Genomic DNA, 21,442 nt, shown 5'->3' with positions numbered 1-21,442 from the left:
CACTCAGACCCAGCTGTAAAATTTTTTAAGCCTAAAATGATTCATCACTCAGAAAGACTGTAACATATATTCATCTTTACTTTTTTTAGAGTTTATTAATCACTGCTATTTTAGGTCATTTACAGTAATAGTAAAATCTATTGCTAATATGTATTTGTTGTGTTTACTAGTCTTCACATGAATTTCCACTTGGAATATTACTTTTGGATGAACCCTGGCAATCCAAGAATTGTGTCAAATCAGAGATCCATTCAGATTGGGCTTCTCTGTGGTTCTGATGTCTAAACCACTCTCCCTTTTATCAAAGAGTATGATCTAGAAAGAAAAGAATGGTTAGTTGGGAAACAGGAAGTGCCCACCCAATAGAGGATCACGAGACACAGTGACCGACTGCATCTGGCAGTGAGAACAGGGCCAGACGTCAGAGGGACAGAAGGGCAGCAGGCGGCTCACCTCATTGTCTTCTGGGATAAGCCAGGCACCAGGAAGGTAAAGTGTTTTCTGAGGCCCAATCTTCCAATATCTCCCAAGGTTATGTCCATTGATGAACACGAATCCATAATTCCAACTCTGAAAGGGATGGAGACTTTGAGACCTGGGAGCAGATCCCTGATGGCAGGGAAAAGTGAGTGGACTTGGGTAAAAGGGCAACACTGACTTGTTTTGGAACACTGGAAACGTGAGTGAGCTTACAGGGACACGCTCTGCAGCTCTAGGCTGCCTCTTAGTCTCCAAACGACAGATACAAACAGAAGCCAGATTTTATTGGTTTTTTTATTGTTGTTGGTTTTGGGGGGAGGAGAGAAGATCAGTTGATTTCTTTTGTTTTGGGGTTTTTATTGGGGGGTGCTGGGGGCCACACCCGGTGGGTGCTCAGGGGTTAGTCCTGCCTTGGTACTCAGGATTCATTCCTGGGAGTGCTCAGGGGACCATATGGGGTGTTGGGGATCAAACCCAGGTCAGCTGTGTGCAAGGTAAGCATCCTCCCTGCTATGCTATCTTCCGGCCCCCCAGAAGCCAAACGTGAATGCCGATGCTACCATTTGTCCCACAAAAAAAGTGCTTTTTTGTTTGCTTGTTTCGGAGCCACACCCAGTAGTGCTCAGAGCCCTGAGCTCAGGGATCATTTCTGGTGGTGCTGGGGACCGCATTTCTGTGGTACTTTGGGATCAAAACTGGGTTGGCCACGTGCAAGGAACATTGTGTTCTTTAAGCATATTTTTGTTTCTGGAAATAAGGTAACAGAGATGAGCATGACTGCCATCTACAGGCAGCGCAGCGTGCAGCCACAGGTCCAAGACCCAAGGAGAGCAAACCCAGAGAAAGGAGGCGTTGAGGCCGTTTCTCCAGCAGACGTGTCGCTTCCTTAGGGAGTGAGGGCTGAGTTTTCTTTACAACCTCACAAGTTTAGGAGAGCAGAATCTGAGTACTAGGCACTTTTGTTTTTCCTTTGGCTTTTGGGTCACACTCAGTGACATGCAGAAGTTACTCCTGGTTCTGTGCTCAGGAATTAGTCCAGGCAATGCTCAGGGGAACCACATGGGGTGCCAGGGAACAAACCTGGGTTGGCTGCACCCCCACCCTACCTGCTGTACTATGGCTCCAGCACCCTCCATTTTTATGGGGGGACTGTATTTAAATAATCTGGACCTTGGATTGTGACACTGAGGGGCTATGCTCCAGGGGAAGAATGGTCTAGAAACAGTGTGGTCTTTGGCTGGATATACCGGTTCATGCCACTTCACTCCTTGTTCCCAAAGTGAGGTGATGACAAGTGTATCTTCTGGCAGGTGGTCAGCCCCTACCCATCACAGTGAACTTCTATCAAAGTATTTTTCCCATTTTGTCCCTGCTCTCCCTGCCCCTAAAATATCTTGGCAGAGCTCTGTGGCAAGGAGGAGCTACATGGGACCGGCGGGCCTGTGCTCTGAGGTGTGCCTCCCCTCCGCCCCCCAGAGAAGCCCCCTCTGTGTTCTCTTGGCTCTGAGGGGGCAAGTGGGCACTTGATGAACTTTTGCACTGACCAGGCTCCAGCCCCACCAGCCAGGACCAGCAAGGGGGGCCCTTCGACCTCTAGTCTCTTTGCTCTTCATGACCGTTCTAAAAACACACCCCACCACAGTTCTCCAACCTTTCCGATCATGTGATGTGTGCTCCTTGCGTGACCCTCGACTGCTCATGCTCATGTGCTCCTGCGTGACTTCCTGAAATGCTGCTAGAACATGTAGAAGCTGTGATGTCACTCTGTCTCTGCTGGACAGAGCCCCAGCCCCCACCCCTTCTCTGAAGTTCTTCCACAGCCCATGCTGGTGTCTGTCCTTCCCAACTGCAGCTGTTTCAAGGAATATCTTTCCAAGATCTAAGGGGAGGAAACAGAGAGTTTGGGGTATGATGCCGCCAACAGGTCAACCTGTACCTGCAGGGCAAGTGCATCAGCAGCCTGATGGTGCCTTCAGGCTTCCTGACGCTTCAAAATTGCCACTGTGCCTTTGGCCGAACCCCAACAACTTGGGACCAAGTTTACCCAGAAATTCAACAGCCAAAAGTTAGGTATGTGGGAGCCACGCCCACAAACCACCTCCAGCTCAGCTATACAAGCTCAGTTATTGGCCTTATCTCAGAGACCCATAGATAAATCCCAAAAGAGACCAAAAGCCACAGTTAATCTCGGACCCGTGCATGGCTGAACAGACTGGAGTAAATCGGAGGGGGCAGGTTGGCCTGTGCCTGCCCAAGAAGAGCCCCCAGAAGCCGCTTGCTTCCACAATCCAAAATCGCCACCATATTCCTGGCCTGACTCCATCGTCTCAGGACAGACTTCGCCAAGATATAATCTGCTGAAAATTCTGGTATGCGGGTTTTGTGACTGAAATTTCCAGGCTTTCACGGAGTTGGAAGCACTGGCAGTCACCGCCACAAACCAACTCCAGTGCCACCCTGTAAGCTCTGAGCACCAGCCAATTCTTGTGCACTGCATGCTATTCCCATGGGTCTCACAGAGAAGAGACTATTACGACAGACAATTCTCTTCTCTGTATTTCTATAGACAGTGAAAGCACATCATTTTGGAACTGGGAGATAGTACGATGGCTGGGATTCAATTCTTGGTGCCTTCATGGTCCCCAAGCATCACTGGGGGCAACCCTAGAGGCCCCTGAGCCATACTGGGTATGGCCTTGGAGTCCCCCAGTGCTCGCCCCACCTGGCATCAGTGGGCCCAAGGAGAATCACAGCCTCAGCCCTGGCATGGGTTAAGTTGATCCAGTGGGGTTCTAGAACCTCCTCAGCACTGCTTGGATTCCCAACCAAGAAAATATATTAAAAAATGTCTAAATAATTTAAACTTAAGATAGTTGAGGGCTAGAAAGATGATACAGCGAATAAGGTAATTGCCTTGCCTATGCCAAACCTCAGGACAATCCTCAGCACCACATGGTCCCCTGATGCCCACAGGGAGTGATGCCTGAGCACAGAACCAGGAGTGAGCACAGGTGGGAGTGGCCCAAACCACACCATCTCCCCCCAAATATCATGCATGGAAAAATTCCCAGAAAAACAGATTTTATCAGATAACTTTCACAGAAACAGAAAATCCAAATAGCGCTTTTACCTAGAAGGAATTTAATTTGCACTTCAAACTATTCTGCAGGGAGAGTGTAGGTCCCCGCAGTTGCACTCATATACTGCTGCAGTATGTTAGGAAGCAGCAGGGTTACCCCCCGAATCACATGTGAGGGTCAAACACCAGAACTTGAACCCCAACATGGAAGACTCACACTTGTGAGACACTCTGTCCCTCTGTGTCACCACCCAGCCTGATCTACTCTTCTTTGAATAATGACAAACAAGGACTGAGGTGGCTGGCAGCCTTGCTGGGTGTGAGGGAGAGAAAGAAAGGCAGTTCGCAAGTCAGTCTTGGGGAACAGGGACCCTCAGGTCCCCCCTCCTGAGCAGGAGGCCGCTCCCCACCTAGGGGGTTGCCATCTTACCTGAAGGTCCAGGAAGGAGTCCTTGGGGGAAGGACCGGCATGCAAGGTTCCCAGGTAGAAGGCAGGGCCCACATACTTCTTGGGGACAGGCAACCAGGTGGCAGCCCGGAGCCTGAAAGGAAGGTTAAGCCTTGGGGCTGGAGCGATAGCACAGTGGGTTAGGCATTTGTCTTGTGGCCGACCCGGGTTCAATTCCCAGCATCCCATATGGTCCCCCGAGCACCACCGGGAGTCATTCCTGCGTGCATGAGCCAGGAGTAACCCCTGTTCAATGCCGGTTGTTACCTAAAAGGAAAAAAGAAGAAAGAAAAAAGAAAGGAAGGAAGGAAGGAAGGAAGGAAGGAAGGAAGGAAGGAAGGAAGAAAGAAAGAAAGAAAGAAAGATTAAGCCTTGAGGGAGAGGAAAGCCCCTTTCCAGCCTCTCATTCAAGCTAGACTCGGGGCTGGTTCCAGGCTTTCTGTCCCATTGCTAGAGAATGTTGGGGTTCTCAGAGAGATAGAGAGACAGACAGACAGACAGACAGAGTACTGGGTGGTATGGGGTGCGTGGGTAGGAGCACACCTGCTAAAGAAGCTCTCTTTCATTTCCAGGGAGTAGATAGTGAAGCCCAGCAGAGGCCGCTCATTCACCTTCACCGGCCCAATGATGCCTGTAATGGGAGACAAGACAGAGCCAGTCAGCTGAGACCAGCGTCTGAGACACAAAGGCCTGAAGGCCGTGGGCGCTGGAGAAGGGTCCTGCAGAAGCACAAGCCAGCCCCAAGAGTCTATACCCCACCTCCAGGTCCCCCAGGCTGTGCTGAAACTTTTGCCAGAGCATTCCAGGATCCAACACACAAAGGCACCTCTGTCCTGGACCAGACATCAGGGAGAAAGGGAGTTTGCAGCTGGTCCTCGCCCCTGTTTCCCCCATGTCACCCATTCCCTCCACTGCCCCCCCCCACGCACACCCCCACAGAGCAGGTAGAAAGACCCCTGCGGTGCCAAAGGCTGAGTGCCCACCTTTCCGTTCAGTTAGAATTTTCATAGAATAACTGACTCGTCCTTGGTTCTCCACCAGGATCCTGAGAGGATGACAATCCTGCTGGGACAGAGATATTTTAGGGCCTTCCTGGCCCCTAGAGGTTTGGATCCCAGTGCCCTCCTGCCATCTGTCCTCAAAGTCCCAAGGGAGGGACAGGAAGACAATGACCCAATGACCAGAGAGAAGTGGAAGCTCAGGAGACTTCCCTCCTCAAACTATCCCTCCCTCCTCAGTTTTCCCTCCTCAGACTCTCTCTCCTCAAACCCTCCCTCCTCAGACTATTCTTCCTTCTCACTCTTTCTCCTCAGTTGCTCCCTCCCATTTCAGATTATCCTTCCCTCCCTTCTCAAACTCTTCCTCCTCTCTCTCTCTCTCTTTCTCTCTCTCTCTCCCTCCCTCTCTCTCCCTCTCTCTCCCTCCCTTCCTCCTCAGACTATCTCTTCTCAGTCCCTCCCTCAGTCCCTCCATCAATCCCTCCTCAGTTCCTCCTCAGTTTACCCTTAGTCCCTCCCTTGGTTCCTCCCTCAGTCCCTCCCTCATCTCCCCTCAGCATCCCCTCAGTCCCTCCACACTCATTTGCTCCCTCAGTCCTCCCATCAGTCCTTCTTCAGGGCCTACCCAGTCCTTCCTCAGTCCTCCATCAGCTCCCAATCCCCCTCTCTCATCTCCCTCTCAGTGTCCCCTCAGTCTCCCGCCAGCACCCCAGCTCCCCTCAGTCCCTCTCTTAGATTCCCTCAGCCTCCCTCGGTCCCCCCTTTAGTCCACCCTCAGCCCCCCCTCAGTCCCTCTCTGTCCCTCAGTCCCTCCCTCAGCCCCTTCCTCAGCCCCTCCCTTAGTCCCTCAGTCCCTCCCTTAGTCTCCCCTCAGTCTCTTAGCCGCTCCCCCGCCAGTCCCTCCTCAGTATTTCCCTCAGACCCTCAATGCCCCCTCAGTCCCTCTTCAGTACCTACCTTAGTACCCCCTCGCTCATCCACACTCAGCCCCCTTTCCCTGCAGCTCTGGCTGAGGTGACACCACCCATTTGTGTCTGAAGAGAGCCTGTCCCAGGATACCAGTTTGGGGCAGAGGGGTAGCAGGGCCTTCTCCGAGCCCAGAGGCGGGGATGGCTCTGCTTCCAGCCCTAAAGTCTCCATGCTGGGCCTTCCCTCAGAGAAGAGTCACACCCACGTGCTGGGGGACACCAAGTGGAGTTCACGTATAGCTGGGGGGATCCCAGAGTGCTGCACACCTTGTGCTCAGGAAGCATCAACTCCCTGGCCCTAGTGTTCAGGTCACCGATGTACATCTGGTTCACAAACACCTGCAAGACAGGGACTAGTGTTGGGCTGTCAGTCCAAAGGGGAAGGGAGGCCCAAGCCCAGGCTCAGGAGGCTGGAGATTGAGCAGAAAACAGGTGTCTGGGATCGCATGTTGGCTGGAGGCAGGCCGAGAGGCCACAGCAGGCTGAAGCTGGGATAGAGCAGAAAGTGGCCTCTCTGGGGTGACTACATGTTCGAAGCCTTGCACGTGCACAGAGCACGAGTGGCAGGATCCTTCCAAGCGGGGACGCTGACCACCTGGGCCAGCAGCAGAGGCCGAAACTTCCTTACCTGTGCCTCATCGTGGACCTCTGCCTCCAGCCGGCCTCCAGAGCAGATGGTCGTCTCATAGAGTGTGAACCCGAAGGCCTGGCCATTCCCCTTGTTGATGGGCAGGTTCTCCATGTTGATGGGGTCCTTGGACTGGACTGGCTGTGAGAGAAATGGGGGTCAGCCCTTCGCCCCAAAGCCTCTCCCTCTGGGCTCTGCCTGCCAGTGGTCATGGGGGAGGGTGCAGCTGCTGAGGTGAGTCAGGACAGCAGCACTCAGACCAGCTACATCCAGCAAAGACTCAGGCACCAGCCACGACCCTCCTTTTCACTGCCACCATCGCTCATCTCCAAGAACTCTATTCGCCAAGAAGCCATTGGTGGGAACGGTGTTCTGCACACAGCTTCTCTCTCCCAGTGGCCCTGTTCTTCACAGGTTTGCAGATGCACACCAGCAAAGGCACCTGGGACTGGCTCTGCTTCCGGCGGCTTCCTGGAGCTCATGCTCAGGGCGCCTTGGGGCTTTGCTGTTGTCACATTCTCACTGGTTTGTCCTTAGTTTGCAATATTCTGGGATCCCAGGGCTTTCTCTTAACATGTTTTCAGAGGTGACTGGAGCATGCCCACCACAGTCCTCCCGTGCCTACTTCTGTCTGCAGGACAGGACAGGCCTGGTGGCACTTGGCAACCCCAGGGCCCCAGCAACCTGGCAGGACAGAGCTGCTCGGGTCCGGCTGTCCACCCGGGGGCCACCAGGGACACATCTGGTACAGGCCAGGGACCCCTGTGCTCTGGGGGCCTCACACATGCCAGGCATGTGCCTCCTCACGGGAGTCCTCCCCCGGCTCCATCACACTCTTTCTCAGGAGCACTGAGTGGGGGCAAGTCAGAGCATCATCCACATGGCATCACCTTCTTCCTGACGTGGAGGGGAGAGTGGACCCCAAGAGCATCTGAGCTTTGTCCTTGACAGGACAATCACCGCAGAACACTGTTCCACGGGGCCTGTGACTGCATGCAGTGGCTCGTTGGAACTGGGAATGGGGACCACCTGTGGCCTCCACCTCCCATCACCCCCCACTGTGTACCGAGGGTGGGTGCAGGTGTTTGCCCCCCGAGTCTACATCTGAGCAAAACGCAGACCCCTGGGCTTCACCTCCCTGTGGAGCTACCTTGAGGCCTGTCCAGGCCTCACGGCACCCCAAGTTTCTACCAGCCACCCCCAGACTCACCTTTTCCAAGTACTGGAGAACGTCCCAAAGGGACAGGAAGAGGGAGGGCTTCACAGGTGGGTACTGGGCCTTGGCACTCTCCTCGGGTAAGGAGAGCAGAGAGAGCCCTGGAACTGACAGAGGACCAGGGTGAGAAGCCCCAATTTCTGGCTTCCTGCTCCCAGACACCCCAAACCCTTCTGGAGTTTCTCACAGAAGCAGGGCAACGCCTCTCTGGCTGAGAGCATTGGGTGTCACTGGCCGTTGGGGGGCCGGGAGAGCTAATTAATACAGGGGCTCAGGTGTGTCAGGAGCTAGCACATGGCTAGCTCCTTGCATCTGGTAGTTCTCTATGAACACAGGGTCTGCCGGCATCACCTCCTGTGCCCCCCGAAAGCCCCAAGACCTCTGGGGTGACCGGGAGGTGGGGGACTGGCATCTTCAGACCCCTGTCAGCTGAGGATCTCCACAAGTGGCCCCCAGGTCCTAAGCACTAATTGCAAGCAGTACCCCTAGCCCTCCCAAATAAGCGGAGCATAGCTGGAATACCGAGGGTCCTGAAGAGTCTCCGGAAAGCGTGGTATTTTTCCGTGTAGTCCCCAGACTCCGTCAGCACCGCGTCATAGTCTGCAAGACATGAGGCTGCTCAGGCCCCCACCCCCTTCCTGTGGGCCTGACCCAGGGCCTTGGTGGGCACCGCCAGCAGAGGTCAGGAGATGCAGCCTCCTGGTTCCTGAAACTAGGCGCCCAGGGCTACTCAGACTGGGTGTTGGGAAAATTGGGGTGATGGCGAACAGCGCCACCTAGGGGCCTTCTCCTCAAACTTCTCAGCCGCAGAGGCTGCCTGATACTGCATGTTCCTTTTCCTAGTGGACTCCCTTCTTCCCTAATCTGGACTGCCCAATAGAGCACTTTGGTGCCCAGGAAGCTCCCCCAGGGATCCTATTTCTGAGCTTTTCTTTTCTTTTTCCTTTTTCTGTTTTTTTTTGGTTTGTTTGTATCAGGGCCCATACCATATCGGTGGTGCTCAGGGGTTACTCTTTGACTCTGCACTTAGGGATCACTCCTGGCAGTGCTCAGGGGTCCATATGGGATGCCAGAGATGGAACCTGGGTCAGCTGCATGAAAGGTAAGCACCCTCCCCGCTGTACTATCACTCCAGCCCGGGTTCCTCTTTTAGAGAGTTCCAGTGGAGGAGGCAGTGATGAGCGGAGCCTGGCTCCAGGTCATACGCAGTCCTGGGGACCAAAGAAACTGCCAGTCACAGAAAAAAGGGAAATAGAGGAGGTTAAGAGACAGGGAAGCAGGGAGGGTACTTGCCTTGCATGCAACCTGGGTTCGATCCCCAGCACCCCGTATGGTCCCCCCAGCACCACCAGGAATGATCCCTGAGCATAGACTCAGGAGTAAACCCTAAGCATTACCATGGGTAGCCCAAAAACCAAAAAAAGGAAGGAAGGAAAGAAGGAAGGAGGGAGGAAATGGGAGGGAGGGAGGGAGGGAGGGAGGGAGGGAGGGAGGGAATGGAAGGAAAGGGAGAGAGTGGGAGGGAAGGAAGCTGGGAGGAAGAGAGGAAAGAAGGAAGAAAAGAGGGAGAAGGAAGGGAGAGGGAGAAGAAGGGAGAGAGGGAGAAGGAAGGAAGGCAGGAAGGCAGGCAGGAAGGCAGGAAGGCAGGAAGGCAGGAAGGCAGGAAGGCAGGAAGGCAGGAAGGAAGGAAGAAAGGAAGGAAGGAAGGAAGGAAGGAAGGAAGGAAGGAAGGAAGGAAGGAAGGAAGGAGAAGGGAAGAAGAAGGGAAGAGGGGGAGGGAAGATATGCAATACTGACATAGGCTGTGCGTCAGGAAGCCCAAGGAGATCAGAACATCCTTCAGCCCCACCATGGGCAGCTCCACCATGACACTCACCGTAGCTAGTGACCACGCTCAGGTGTGTTCTGGAGCTCACACCCCCATTCATGAACCCAAAGTTAGTTCCACCATGGAACATGTATGTATTGAAGGAGATGCCATATTTGAGAAACTGATTTGCAACTCTTACAACATCTGCAGAGAAGGGAGATGAGAACACAGAAAAAGTTAAAGATGAAGGCAGGATTCTTTGGGGGGAATCCTCTTTCTCAGCCCAGCCCACAAGTAACTTCACTGTTTTATCTTTTAACTTCCACTAAAATTCTAACCCCCAAATGGAGGGGGAACCCTCCTTTCATTACTGCTTTCATGTTTTCTTTCTTTCTGGAGGGGCAAGAGCGCACACTCATTGGTGCTGAGGGTCAACGTCAGGGCTCCTGAAGCACTCCAGCCATCTTCCCTGTCCCTTTGGTGGCTGTTTGAACAGGAGTGAGCATCCTTCATGGACTGTCATAGGAAGTCAGATAGGTATGCTATCGCTCTGTTCAGCACAGTCTCTGCTCCTTCCTGGTTGCATGACCCTGAATGTCAGAGTTTCTCTCCCCACGCTACTGTTTCCTTATATGTTCATGAAAGTCTGAATTCCCATGACATCACTGAGGAGCAAATTCATGGGTGACATTAGATCTTAAGAAACTTGCCCTTCAAACCGCCTGACAGATAGGACTGAAAACACGTTTTTTTGTGGTGATGGTAGTGGTGGTGGTGATAAGTAGAAACAATGGTGTGTTGCTGATGGTGGAGTTTTGTGTGATGGTGGGTTGGTGGTTGAGCATGATTGTGTGTTCCTGGTGGAGGTGGTTGGTGTGATGGTGTGGTGGTTGAGGTTGGTGTGATGATGTGTTGGTGGTGGCAGTGGTGGTGGCTGTGATGGGGTATTGGTGATGGGGTGGTGGCTGTGGCTGATGTGATGATGTGTTAGTGGTGGTTGGTATTATGGTGTGATGGTGCTGGCTGGTATGTTGGTGTGTTGGTGGTGCTGGTGGCTGGGTTGATGGTGTGTTGGTGTTGGTGATGATGGTTGGTGTGATGGTGAGTTGGTGCTGGTGGTTGGTGTGATAGTTGGTGTGATATAGTTAGTGGTGGCTGGTGTGATGATGGCATGTTAGTGATGGTGGTAGCATTTAAAAGTGCTGGTCCGATGGTGGATGTCAGGCAGCAATGGAGGGCTCAGCCCCAAGACGGCCTTCCTTACTCTGATCCTTCAGTGATTTTCTTTACGTTGGCTGCAAGAGGCTTAGTTTCATAGCAGCAACAGCAAACCATCTTTAGTAGCAGAACACGTTTATCAACCACATCTACCAGCCACTGTTGTGAGGGTCTCGTGGAAATTTCCACATTGAATCCTCACAGTGAGCTCTGAGAACCTCTGGGGCTGGAGAGAGGACAACACACACAGCACGTGCTCTGCACGTGAGAGGCCCTAACTCCCTCCCTCAGCACCACCAGAAGGAACCCCTGAGCCCAGAGCAGGGCTGGAAAGAGACTCGGACACAGAGGAGCACTGGGCCAGCCGGTACTGCAGGGCCGGGAGTGAAGGTGGGGACTCCCCTCTGCCCTCTGCATGCTGGGACTCCCCTCTGCCCCTCTGCATGCGTCTAACAATTGCAGCGCTCAGAGCCCTGCCTGCACCTCTTCCAGGGACAATGCAGACCTCGAGGGCGGGAAAGAGAACTCAAAAGCCTGGCACCTGGGAACTGATTTCAAGCCCTAACACCACTCGGCTCCCCAGGCACCACCAGGTAAGCAGCACTGCATCGTGGGGTTGAGCACTGAACCATTAGACCTAGTTGCTTGACAGGGGTTGACCCCAGCTCTGAGCACTGTGTGGGAGTCCCCCATGAAACTTGTATTGAATGCATCCCCTTCTTCAGAGATGACCTCTTTTTGGAGCCCTTCTGTCTACGCCTCCATCCATGCGTTTCTACCTGCGGGCAGGGAGTGGAGCAGCTCGCGGTCTGGTCCTCTCCACACTGGGAGGGCAGATACCGGGCCATTTGCGTCACTGGCACCTCACAGCCCCCCACCCCCACTCCCACATGGCAGGGCTGAGAGAGTCCTTGAGGCGGCCAGAGCTGAGTGGTTAGCACAGGCAAGCGTGAGGCCCCGTGAGCCGGGGTCACTGCAGCTAGGGCACACTTACCCTTGGCGCCTCGAGTGGCATGGGTGCCCCCCCAGGTGTCGAACCAGCCGACCCAGAACTCCATGACCAAAATGGGCATACCTGGCTGGAAACAAAGCACACACGTTACTAAGTCTGCGGCCAGGAAACAGAGAGACGGGCCGGCGGCTCTCACCCTTGGCCTGCTCCCTCCCTCTGCCGCACCTGGGCCACCTCTGCACTGTCACCCACAGCACTGTCCTCCCATCCTAAACATGCTCCTGGCACCTTCCAGGTCCCCTCGGTGAGGCCAAGGTAGGGCGGAAGGAGCCGCTCTGGAAACAGCAAGGGCGGGTCGTGCCTTCACTGGGGGGGCCCAGGGCGCAGCCAGGGACTGAGCACAGGGCCACGCCTGTAAGCTCCGGCTGGCATGAGGTTCTCAGGTCTGTTCAGGAGATCGTTCATTTTCTCTTCATATTTAATTTTATTCTACCTCATCTGTGCTGCTGTGGCCATTCTATTACACGATTTTCTTTTTCTTTTTTTCATCTATTACATGTTGAAAATCATTAGTAGAATTTTACTAATTTGACATATGACTACTAATAAATGCTACTATATGTTTTTGGATTGAATCTTTTATATACATAAAGCAACTGTTGCATTTAAATGAAGAAGAGGGTCAGAGAGAAAGAACAAATACACCTGCCTTGCGTAGGGCTACAGCAGCTTGACCCTGGGTTGAATCCCTGGCACCTCATATGTTCCCCTGAGCTCTCTCAGGGGTCACTCCGAAGCACGGAACCAGGCCCTGAGCACTGCTGGGTGTGCTTCCTATACAGCATTTAGAACAGCAAGGGGGCTGTGTGAGTTGGGGGCAGTAGGACGTGCAGCTCCAATACGTGGGGTCTGCATTGCTTACCGCCCCTTCTTAATGTTGCCTCCCCTTCCAAGGTGGCTTCTCGTGCACCTCTACCTCTAAACACCTGCGAACTTGTTCATTTCTCACGCTTCGCTTGAGATGCAGTAGACCATGAGACTAGAATGAGTCAGGCCATTTGGTTTCCATCATTTTGAATGACGCCCATTTGCTTGGTCCTCTGCAATCCCTCTAGAACACTGGCGGCCAGAATTAAGGTACAGCGGCAAATGTGGGCGTGTCTGGAACCAGCACTGCATTTTGAACAGTGGCAGTGGACTGCTTCCCACTACAAAGGGGCAAGGGCCAAAGTCTGAAGACTTGGGAGGGTCTGACCCATGACACCATTTCAAACCCCACCAGGTGTTCTGAGCAAGAACCAGGGACAATCCCCAGTTGCTTCTGTCATGGTTGCATCGTGTCCCCCAAGTTCTTAGGATTGAGTCCTAGCACCCAGTACCTCCAAAGCTAACTGCAGTTGGCCTTTATCTACTTGAGGGGGGCACTCCCCATGGTGCCTGGAGGGCATTTGATACCAGAGATAGGAACCGGGGGCCCCACGTGCCAAGTCTACACTCCAGTGCTTTGAACCCCTCTCTGGCTCTGCATTTTGCTGACCAGGAGTGACCCCCAAACCAGAAATAACCGGAAAATAGAGGGTGTCCAGGGGCAAAGTGCAGGCGCGGGGCAAAGGAGGGCACTGCCAGCTCACAGGCCTCAGCTCAGAACAGCCCCAGGTCAGGGCTGCAGTGTCTGTTCCCAGCAGAGGGGCTGTAAGCCCTGTCCTGGCAGAGGAGTGACCCCCTCTCCCCGAGCCCCCATATGGCATCTCTGGAGGTGCCCCCTAAGGGGGGAGAGAAGCAGAACATCCCCCACTCCGTGCCCCCTCCAGGGGTGGGCCAGGCCCTACCTGCAGTTTGCTGACCCTCTGGAACAGGTCTTTGGACAGCGTCTGCATGTTGATGCTGGCCAGCACTGCAAAGACAGGGCGTGAGGCGGGGGCAGGGGCTGGAGGGCCAGCCAGAAGAAAGGGAGGAGAGGTGGAGGTGGGGGTAGGGACAGAAGAGTAGAGGGGAGGGGGGCAGGGTTGGGGGGGTGCAGGACAAGGAGCAGAGAGCTTGGTCTGAGTCTCACCAGGACTGCCCCAAGCTCTTTGGGGGGTCTCTTAGGAGACCCCCCAAAGGTAAAAATGATAAAACTTAATGGACTAAATAAATGAAAAACTGAAAGCTACAAAGAAGGGAAGTTAGGACCATTGAGATGGTGCAGGGGTGAGGTTGGAGCAAGGGAGGTGGTGCAGGGGTGAGGCTGGGGCCGGGGAGGTGGTGCAGGGGTGAGGCGGGGGTTGAATGCTGGTCTCCCCACTCCAAGGGCAGTCCCTGTGCAGAGGACCAGCAACTGGGGAGGGACCCCGGAGAGTGGGTGGGTACAAGCGTGAGAGGTGGGGGCGAGGGCACCCCCAGCCCATCCTCCCCTCCTGCCACATGACTCTGCCCCCAATGGCCCTGCTGCCACTTTCTCTCTCCCCTGCCATGTGTGCAGAGAGGGCCAGCTTCGCCCTCTCCAGGGGCACCCAGGAGGGGCAGGGGGGATGGATTCCGGGCCACAGCGGCCCCTCCAGTTCTCCTCGCAGGAAGGTAAGGCGTGAGGCAGGGGAGTGGCTGGGTGAGACCCCAGCCTCGGAGGGGGCAGCTCTGACCGGAATCCTCCTCCAGCCGGCATCTCTGGGGTCTGGCCCCCAGGATGGGAAACCCCGGGGACAGGCCTCCGAGCTCCACCAGGACGTGCAGAGCCTGAGCTGCCCTGCTGCCCGGCCCCCCTGGGGGCCAGCTCGCACCGCCTCTGATGGAGCCTTGGATGAAATCGTTCTCGTTGTCTGAGGTCAAGAGCAGCTCCACGATCCCTCTTTCCACCAGGGCCTGTGGAGTAAATGAGGCACGTGGGCCACAGCCCTTTGTCCCTCGAGAAGGCGCAAGTCGGGGGAAGAGGACAAGCAAGCCCTGCACACACAGACAACCTGCCCCTCAGCAAAGCCCCAGTGCCCAGCCCTCGGGGCAGCTCCTTCCTGGAGAGCACAGAGGCTTCAGCTACAGGCTCCAAGCCCCTAAGGTCACCTCGGCGTTTCTGGGGGCTCAGCCACCGTGGGGCACAAAGGTCACAGGAGGGGGCGTCTGGCTGGCAGGTCAGCAGACACTAGCCCTGGCAAAGGTCATCCAAGCTCCAGAATCTCCAGCAGCTGAGAGAGACAGGGGCAGAGGTGCTGCCAGGCACCTCCTGCCCAGTGTGGGGCGGGGTTCGGGGGTGAGTCAGCAGAAGTGGGGACGCAGGAGGGCCAGAGTCTCCAACCTGGTGCAGGTGAGGCATGTACTTGCTGTCAGTCATGAAGGCACCGTACTCATTCTCCACCTGCAGGGCGATGACCGGGCCGCCCCTGCGGTACTGAGATCAGACAGGGACCCTGCAGTCTCCTCCCTGCCTGCCCCACCCACAGCCCAGACCCAGGCTCACCCCAGCCTCCCCCCAGCCCCTGGTCTCCTCCTTGTCCCATGGCTCAGCCACCCACCATCCTCTCTGCGCCACGTCTCAGCAGGTCTGGGACTGGAAACACACCTGCTTCCAGCCCCCCACACCCCAGCTCCCTCCCCTGGGGCCCCTTCCCTCACTCAGTACCGGGGGAGAGAGATGGGGGTCTTCATACCTGCAGGGGCACCAGAATGGGGATCAGCTCATCGAAATACACGGTCACTGCTTCCAGGAAGCCCCTGTATGTGCTCCTCAGCCTCATTCGGGGGTCCTGCAGCAGCCAGCTGTGGGAGACAGGGGGCGCTCACCAGAGGCCTCATGCCCGCCAGGGGCCACACTGCCACCCTCGCCTCATCTGGGCTGTGTCCAGCCTCTGAGCTTACACCTGGGGGTCCTGCAAAGAGTCCCCTAGGACTCTGGAACCATTCTCGCCACCTTGTGGGGACCCCATGTTCCAGGTGGCACACACATAGACACCATCAGTGAGGTGGGGTTGCCTGAGCCAGCCTCTACCACAGCACTGTGCTTGGAGCCGAACTGTGCCCGGGGCCTGCAGCCCAAAGACATGAGCTCAGGGAGCCGGGAACACAAGGCAATCGTGTGCTCAGGAAGCTGCGAACATGCACTCGTGGGTTGGGCCTGAGGACCCCGTCCCCACCCCCAGTCACACGCACTCACTCACACATATACACAACTCACCCTCACACACAACCCATACACACTCACACTCACACACACTTATGCACACACTTACACATTCACAGACGTATACACATACACTCACACATGCACGCACACTCATACACTCACATGTGCACACACTCACATACACTCACACACTTATACACACTCGCACACATACACTCACATATGCACACACACTCACACTCGCGCTACACTTACACACATATACTCAGACACTGACACACACTGACACACTTATACACACTCACACACATACACTTATACATGCACACACTCACATACACTCACACACTTATACATACTCACATACACTCACACATGCATTCTCACTCACACACTCACTCACGCACACTTATACACACTCACACACATACACTCAGACACTGACACACACTCACACACACTTATACACACTCACACACATATACTTATACATGCACACACATACACTCACACACACTTATACATACTCACATACATTCACACCTGCATTCTCACTCACACACACTCACATTCACGCACACTTATACACACTCACACACATACACTCATATACTGACACACACTCACTCACACACACACACACACACACAGAGCTGCGCTCACCTGGGCAGACCCCCCAGGTCGATCTCGCTGCAGATGTAGGGGCCTGGACGCAGGATCACCCAGAGCCCGATCTCCCCGGCCATCAGGACGAAGGCCCTGCGGGGACAGTGTCAGCTCTCGGGGTGCCCATGCCCGCTGCCCCCTCCTAGTCCAGGGCTGCCCCAGAGCAGGTCACGTAGCCCCAGCCCGGGACCCCGCACAGCCAGGGGGAGGCAGATGACAGGCAGGTTTCTACGGCCCCTCAGCTGATCCATGAGCCCCCCTCAGCTGCCTCTCTGCGCCCCCGACCCCAGCACATACCGCAGGTCCAGGTTCCCGGAGAAGTTGAAGGCGCCTCTTTCTGGCTCATGCAGGTTCCAGGGCACGTAGCTGTCAGAGAAAAATACGCGGGTTCCTTAGTGTCCACCATGCAGCACAGACACCAGTGACTGATCCTGACATATGGAACAAGGGACCCAACGGCAGTGAAACTTTTTTTTTTTGTAGGAGTACTGCTATTTATTCAGCCACTGATTAGCTGATTGAATTGGGCATGAACTCCACCTTATTTTTTTTAATTTTATTTTTTTCTTTTTATATTTATTTATTGAATCACTGTGGGAAAAGTTACTAAGCTTTCAGGTTTAAGTCTCGGTCATACAATGATCAAACACCTTTCCCTTCACCAGGACTCATTTTTCACCACCAAGAACCCCAGTATACCCTTCCTCCCACCCCTCCAAATGCCTGTGAGGCAGATGATTTCTACTTAACTCTTTTCTACATTGATTACATTCATTATTTCAACAAAAGACGCACCATTATTGTTTAGAATTTCCGCCCCAAACAATCAGATTGCTGCAGTGAAACTTCTTAATTAAAGAAAAAAAGTGCCCAGGGGTGGAAGTAATACTAGCACAATGGGCGGGGCACTTGCCTAGCTCGCCCATCCCTGCACCACCACACAAAGTCCCTGAGCACCACCAAGAGTGCTCCCTGAGTGCAGAGCCAGGAGTCAGCCCTGAGCACCCGCTGGGTGTGCCTGCCCCCAAACAGTTGCCTCCCGCAAACACATGTTTTGTTTTGGGGTCACACCCAGTGAGGCTTAAAGGTTACTCCTTACTCTGCACTCAGGAATTACTCCTGGTGGCCTTCAGAGACCATACGTGGTGCCAGGGATCCAAGCTGTGTCAGCCCCGTCAAGATAAACTCCTTACAAAAGTTTGGGATAAGAGCATTTAAGATTTTTTAAAGGATGAAGAAAAATATAGATTAAACAAGATTAGTCTAGCATTCATCAAAAGCAGACAAAACAGGTTTTAAGGCAAAAATAAATGAAAATAATGTCCTCTAAGCAGATGTTGACAAAGGAGGCATCAAACAATAACAACAGGAATTGTGATCTGTGAAGAAGATCCTCTTCTGTGATCTTGGTGGCAGAAATGCCAGTGAAGCAGCTCCTGAAGCCCAGGACCAGCCACAGGTGCCCAGAAACACAGAAAAATTTAAAATGCTTCTCACCAAGAAACAATTCCAGGGAGCATCTCAACGGGCTGGAGAGCTGGCTTTGCACCTGGGGTTTGAGACCCTGAGGATTGCTGGGTATGACCCCACCACCACAACGCCCCACAAACACACACACAAAGAAGAAACAAAGGGCTGAGGAGACAGCTCACAGAGCTGGAGGCCAGATTGGATCCCGTGGTCCCCCAAGCACTGAGAGGGAGCTGGTGTGGCCCCAACTCAAACAAACAGGACTTCATTATGTGTCCCTTTCTCCCATCCTCCCTCCCTCTTTGGAGGAGGGTGGGTGAGGAGAGAGGGGGAGGGGAGGAGAGGGGAGGAGGATAAGGAGGGGGAAGAGGAAGAGAAAAAGGAGGAGGAGGAGGAGGAGGACCAGAAGGAGAAGGAGGAGGAGGAGGAGAAGAAGGAGGAAGAGGAGGAGGAACAGGAGGAGGAGGAGGAGGAGAAAGTCATCCACAGCCCAAAGCATGAAGCACTTGTCAAACGCAAAGTCATATTTACAATGAAAGTAATTTTTTTTTTCTGTTTTTGCTTTTGAGTCACACCTGGCTGTGCTGAGAACTCACTCCTGGCAGACTCAAGGACCTTATGGGAAGCCGAGGATTGAACCTAGATTAACTGTGTGCAAGGCACTGTACTATCTCTCCAGCCCTGAAACTAAAATTTTTGTTGCACTTTAAACATAGTTAAACAAATCACTAAAACAACATCGTGCCTAAGAGCTAGTGGGTCAAAAAATAAACTTTAAAACATTATGAATTGGGATGGAATGATAGTACAGTGAATAGGGCATTTGCCTTGCATGTGGTCAACCTGCGTTGGATCCCTAGCATACCATATGGTTCCCCGGGCACCGCCAGGAGTGATTCCTGAGCACAGAGCTGAGAGTAACCTTTGAGCATTGGAGGGTGTGACCCCCCAAAACAAACAAAATAATAATAAATTATGAAATGTTTGAAAACAAAGAGCTTTCGAAGTCATGTTAGGAAATATCTGTGGCTCATCACCATTGCCATGTCTTAGGGGGTCCTTCATGCTCTCCATTGGATAAGGGGAAAGCCGGTAGAGAAACTGAAGCTAGATTCCTCTGCTGGAGAGAAGGGAAGGAACAAGGAACAAAGAAGACTTGAAAATAGGGGGGTGTGGTTCTGCCATCAGGTCAATTTGTACCTGTGTACATCACATCAGGTCAATCTGTACCTGTGTACATGTACCTGAGTGCATCAGCGGCCTGATGGCGCCTTCAGACTCCCAGATACCCCAAAATTGCTTCTGTGCCTTTGACCAGACACCAAAAACTTGAGGCAAAGTTTACCAAGAAAGTAAATGGCCAAAAGTTAGGTATGTGGGAGACACACCCACAAACCACCTCCAGCTCAGCTATATACTTGGAGGCATGGCCTCTCTGGTTCCTGATCGAACTGCTTAACGGCCATAATCCCAGAGACTCAGAGACAAAACCCAACGGTTTTTGGCAGAGATGCATCCGGTCCCCACAACGGGTTACTGGTGCCAGACCACCCCAGGGGGGAAAGGGTTTCCTCCACCTGCTCCCCCTTGGCGGCTCGGTGGCCACCATCTTCCAGAGGCCATTTGGGCCCGTAGTGATGAGACACGTGGGGTCTCACAGGATGGGGGTGGAGCCGGCCCTTTCCTCTCTGCCCTAGTGAGACTCGGAGTTGCCTTCCATGAATGGCCTCTCTGGCCTTTGATCAAGCTGCTTAACGGCCATGATCTCAGAGACTGAGAAACAAATCTTGAAACCCAGCCGCTTTTGGCAAAAATGTGTCCGGACCCCACAGTAGATTACTGTCACCGGGCCACCCCAGGGTGACAGGGTGCTGTTCCTCCGCCTGCTCCCCCTTGGCGGCTCGGTGACCACCATTCTCCAGAGGTCATTGAACAGTCAGGATTGGGCCTGCAGTGATGAGACAAGTGGGGCCTTGCGGGATGGGGGTGGAGCCGATCCTTTCTTCCCCGCCCCAACGAGATCCTGAATCGCTGACCAACGAACGGCCTCTCTGGCTCCTGATCAAGCTGCTTACTGGCCATGATCCAAGAGACTCAGGAACAAATCTCAGAACCCAGCAGGTTTTGGCAGAAATCCCTCCAGATTTAATTGTTAAAATTTCAGAATTCCAAAATTGCGAGGCCACTACTGTAGTCGCACGGCATCATATGATATTCTTAACCAGCAGTAGAAAACAAATTGTCTACTGTTGCCTTTTCAGCAGATCTGAGTGTTGGGGTAAAATCTCAAATAATAATGGTGGGTCTGGTGTCAAAATATTGAATGTGATCAAAGTAGAGAGAGAGTAAAGTGGAAATCATCTGCCCCACAGGTAGGGGGAGGGTGTGGGATGGGGGTATACTGGGGTCTTTGGTGGTGGAGAATGGCCACTGGTGAAGGTATGGGTGTTTCATTGTATGACCGAGACTTAGAACCGAAAGCTTTGTAACTGCTCTCACAGTGATTCAATAAATAAATTTATAAAAAATGAAAGAAAAAAGTAAGGTGGAGTTCATGCACAATTCAATCAGCTAATCAGTGGCTGAATAAATAGCAGTACTCCTACATAAAATAAATAAATAAATAAATAAATAAATCACTTAATCACTTAACTTCCCGTTAGTCGTCGATTTGCTCGAGCGGGCGCCAGTAACGTCTCCATTTGTCCCTGTCGCGTGCTAGTGTAGCCCAATGGCATCTTTTCGCTCCGGGAACATGGAGGGCCTCAAACCGATCGTTCATGACCTTGACAAAGAAGTCTGACCATCTGGTAGGTGGGCGGCCACGCGGTCTCTTGACATCCCGTGGAATCCAATCAGTAACAGCTCTAGTCCAACGGTCGTCTTTAAATCTCATTACGTGACCAGCCCATCTGATTTTAGACACCTTGGCAAATGAGACAGCGTCCCTGATCCTTGATCGTCGACGGATGTCAGAACTCCGGATTCGTTCTCTCATTTGAGTGAAACGTGATATTCCAAGCATAGCTCTTTCTATTCTTCTTTGGGAGACCTGAATGGCGTTCTCATCTTGTTTGCGTAGGGCCCAGGTCTCTGAGGCATATGTTAATGCAGGAAGAACAGTGGAATCAAAGAGATGTGCCCGGAGCCGGAGGTTCTTCGTCCTCTTAGCTATTTCTTCGACGTTCTTGAAGGCGTTCCAAGCCGCTCTCTTCCTCCTGCGCAGCTCGGGTGCCAGGTCATTTCTCATGTTGACCTCTCGACCTAGGTACACATAGCTGTTGCATTCGGAGATGGTCGTTCCATTGAGAGCGAATGGGGCGTCAGGAACAAGGCTGTTTCTCATAAACATTGTCTTCGTAAGATTCAGCTGTAGTCCTACCTTTCCACACTCACGGTCAAAGTCGGCCAGCATTTGT

The 21,442-nt window shown here is 53.4% G+C and overlaps 1 protein-coding gene across 1 annotated transcript in view; it reads right to left on the bottom strand.

Moving 5' to 3' along the window:
• Positions 1 to 208: 208 nt before the first annotated feature.
• GLB1L3 (galactosidase beta 1 like 3) overlaps positions 209 to 21,442 on the bottom strand; it is a 53,524-nt gene continuing 32,290 nt past the window's right edge. The window contains exons 6-22 of the mRNA XM_056112824.1: positions 16,851 to 16,919; positions 16,551 to 16,646; positions 15,415 to 15,523; positions 15,063 to 15,155; positions 14,554 to 14,635; positions 13,627 to 13,691; positions 11,840 to 11,924; positions 9,694 to 9,831; positions 8,340 to 8,417; positions 7,812 to 7,924; positions 6,602 to 6,742; positions 6,241 to 6,312; positions 4,991 to 5,069; positions 4,551 to 4,638; positions 3,990 to 4,101; positions 454 to 570; positions 209 to 315 (exon numbers count right to left, since the gene is read on the bottom strand). Coding sequence (XP_055968799.1) covers positions 235 to 315; positions 454 to 570; positions 3,990 to 4,101; positions 4,551 to 4,638; positions 4,991 to 5,069; positions 6,241 to 6,312; positions 6,602 to 6,742; positions 7,812 to 7,924; positions 8,340 to 8,417; positions 9,694 to 9,831; positions 11,840 to 11,924; positions 13,627 to 13,691; positions 14,554 to 14,635; positions 15,063 to 15,155; positions 15,415 to 15,523; positions 16,551 to 16,646; positions 16,851 to 16,919 — 1,618 coding nt within the window. The 3' untranslated portion in view covers positions 209 to 234. The remainder of the gene's footprint in view (positions 316 to 453; positions 571 to 3,989; positions 4,102 to 4,550; positions 4,639 to 4,990; positions 5,070 to 6,240; positions 6,313 to 6,601; positions 6,743 to 7,811; positions 7,925 to 8,339; positions 8,418 to 9,693; positions 9,832 to 11,839; positions 11,925 to 13,626; positions 13,692 to 14,553; positions 14,636 to 15,062; positions 15,156 to 15,414; positions 15,524 to 16,550; positions 16,647 to 16,850; positions 16,920 to 21,442) is intronic.

Source organism: Sorex fumeus, unplaced genomic scaffold (genome assembly GCF_029834395.1).
Source record: "Sorex fumeus unplaced genomic scaffold, SorFum_2.1 ptg000001l, whole genome shotgun sequence".
Lineage (NCBI taxonomy): Eukaryota > Metazoa > Chordata > Mammalia > Eulipotyphla > Soricidae > Sorex > Sorex fumeus.
Note: the sequence above shows the minus strand (reverse complement) of the source record. Positions and strands in the feature narration are given on the sequence as shown.